General features: G+C 62.1%; 1 protein-coding gene across 1 annotated transcript; it reads left to right on the top strand.

Moving 5' to 3' along the window:
- Positions 1 to 580: 580 nt before the first annotated feature.
- Positions 581 to 1,814, top strand: FRAT1 (FRAT regulator of Wnt signaling pathway 1). The gene has a single exon (XM_090279232.1). It carries the CDS (start codon positions 754 to 756, stop codon positions 1,552 to 1,554), a length of 801 nt encoding a protein of 266 aa, XP_090135358.1. The 5' UTR covers positions 581 to 753; the 3' UTR covers positions 1,555 to 1,814.
- The last annotated feature ends 416 nt before the right edge of the window (positions 1,815 to 2,230 follow it).

Raw genomic sequence — 2,230 nt, 5'->3', positions numbered from 1 at the left:
CCTAGTCCAAGTCCCCACATACCCACGCTTCTGATCAAGAAACATTAATTTGTGTCCTTTCTTTGCCAATTCCAGCTCTGGAACCCCCATTGCACCACAGGGCCCCCGTCTTCCTTTCCCGTCAGCCTTTTTTCCCCTAGCCTCAGTCCTTCTCTCCATCCTCCCGCACTCTCTGCGTCACGACTTCCCAGATGCTGGCACCCGGAACCTCAGAAGCGCAAATGCCAAAGTCAGATGAGTTGACGCACTTGGAGTGGGGGAGTGTGTGGGCGTGTAAGTGTAAGTTGTAGGTGTTGTGTGTGGAAGAAACCAACAGAGTCCATGCCGGTGTTCATCTGTTAGAAATTCCAATCATGCCCGCCTAAGAAAGCGAGGAGCAGCTCCCCATTGCGCCCCAGAAGACAGTATTCAGGATTGTGGAGATCAGAGGAGCAAGTCTCGACCCTGGATCCAGGCCCAGCGGCGCCCCGTCCCCCAACAGAATAGTGCACCCCCGCCCCGGCGCGGTGGTACGTTCCCGCCGCAACGTCACCCATTGTTTACAAATCAACCCGAGCCGGTAGGATTCCGGCTACCGCTGTTGCAACGAGCTGCACGAGTGCCAGCCGGTCCCCGGCTTCCGCGTCTGCCCTAGACCCGGCCCCAGCCCCGGCCCCGGCCCCGGCTTCGGCCTCCGCACCGCACCCGGCCCCGCCCCGGCCCACAGAGCTGCCCGCGACGCCCGCAGAGATCCTGGTGCCCGGGCCGGGGGCCATGCCGTGCCGGAGGGAGGAGGAAGAGGAAGCCGGCGAGGAAGCGGAGGAGGAGGAAGAAGAGAAGAGTTTCCTCCTGCTGGAGCGGGAGTCAATGACGCTGGGCGGTTCGGGAGAGGTGGACCTGCTGGTGGCGCAGATCGGCGAGACGCTACAGCTGAACGCGGCGCAGGACAGCCCTACCTCCCCGTGCGCACCCCCCGGGCCGCCACTGCGGGCGGACAAGGCCCGGCCCCCGGTTCTGCCGCTGGTTCTGCCGCCCGCTCCGGCCGAGGCGGTGGGCGCAGTGCCCCCGGGAGCCCTTCGCTGCGCCCTCGGGGACCGCGGCCGCGTGAGAGGCCGGGCTGCGCCCTACTTTGTGGCCGAGCTCGCCGCAGGCGCCAGTGCCGTGTCCCCAATGCCCCCTCAGTCCAGCCTAGATGGGCCTTCGGTAAACGACAAGCGGGGCGCCCCAAAGCAGCTGTCCGGCCCGTGCCGGCGAGGATGGCTGCGGGGGGCCGCCGCATCCCGCCGCCTGCAGCAGCGTCGCGGGCCCCAGCCGGAAGTCCGCACAGTTGACGACGACCCGCACCGGCTCCTGCAGCAGCTGGTGCTCTCGGGAAACCTCATCAAGGAGGCCGTGCGGAGGCTTCATTCACGACGGCTGCAGCTACACGCAAAGCTTCCCCAGCGCCCGCAACTGAGGCCTCTGACGGCCGCAGTACACAGGCCCCCTTCGCCCCCGGCTTGCGGCAACCCTGGCGCGACAGGAAGGAGGGCACCGCTCAGAACTGGCGACGGGGTTCTTGTGCCTGGCAGCTAATACCCCGGAGTGGCCACTTCTCCAGCCTTTGCCGAGAGGACAAGGGATTCCCCTGAGGGCTGCATCTTTACTCAGACTGGTGAACTCACGCTTTTGAAGCGGGGAAATAAGCTAATGAAGACGAGGAATCGAAAAATCGCGAATGTTTTCGCGGGGAACTGAGGTCAAGGGCCCTGATGTTGAAAAACAGGACTCCATTGGCCCTATTTAAGGCACATTACAGAGCGCACCCCAAGCTCATAGTCAATAGGACTCCTTATTTGGCGTGACCATCCTTGGAGGCGCCGTGTAGAGTTCCACGCAGCCTCCCCGGGCCATACAGCCCGGCGACCATGTGGCCACAGTTCATGCTTCTCGAGATCGCCGCCCGCCCTAAGGACGAGAATGATCCCAGTTACTTGTTTTACATTTTCAGGATTGGTTCCTGATTCACTTTGGAGGGAGGAGAACATGAGTAGACGATCATTTCAGGGAGTACCTCAAACTGCCAGACTTGAAAATTTACGACACTTTAAAAAACCCATTTTGTGTCTTTTGGGGTGCTGATTCTTAAAACACGGTACCATGAAAGGACCTTTTCTCTGTCCCCGCTTTTGCCACTGGCTGCGGTTCCGGAGTGGAGGGGAAAGCCGCGGTGCGCCCAGGGTGGGGATGGGAGGTGGGTGGTGAAGTGCTG

Source organism: Furipterus horrens, unplaced genomic scaffold, assembly GCF_987537825.1.
Source record: "Furipterus horrens unplaced genomic scaffold, mFurHor1.1.pri manual_scaffold_5, whole genome shotgun sequence".
Classification (NCBI taxonomy): Eukaryota; Metazoa; Chordata; class Mammalia; order Chiroptera; family Furipteridae; genus Furipterus; species Furipterus horrens.
This window is presented reverse-complemented; position numbering and strand designations above follow the sequence as displayed.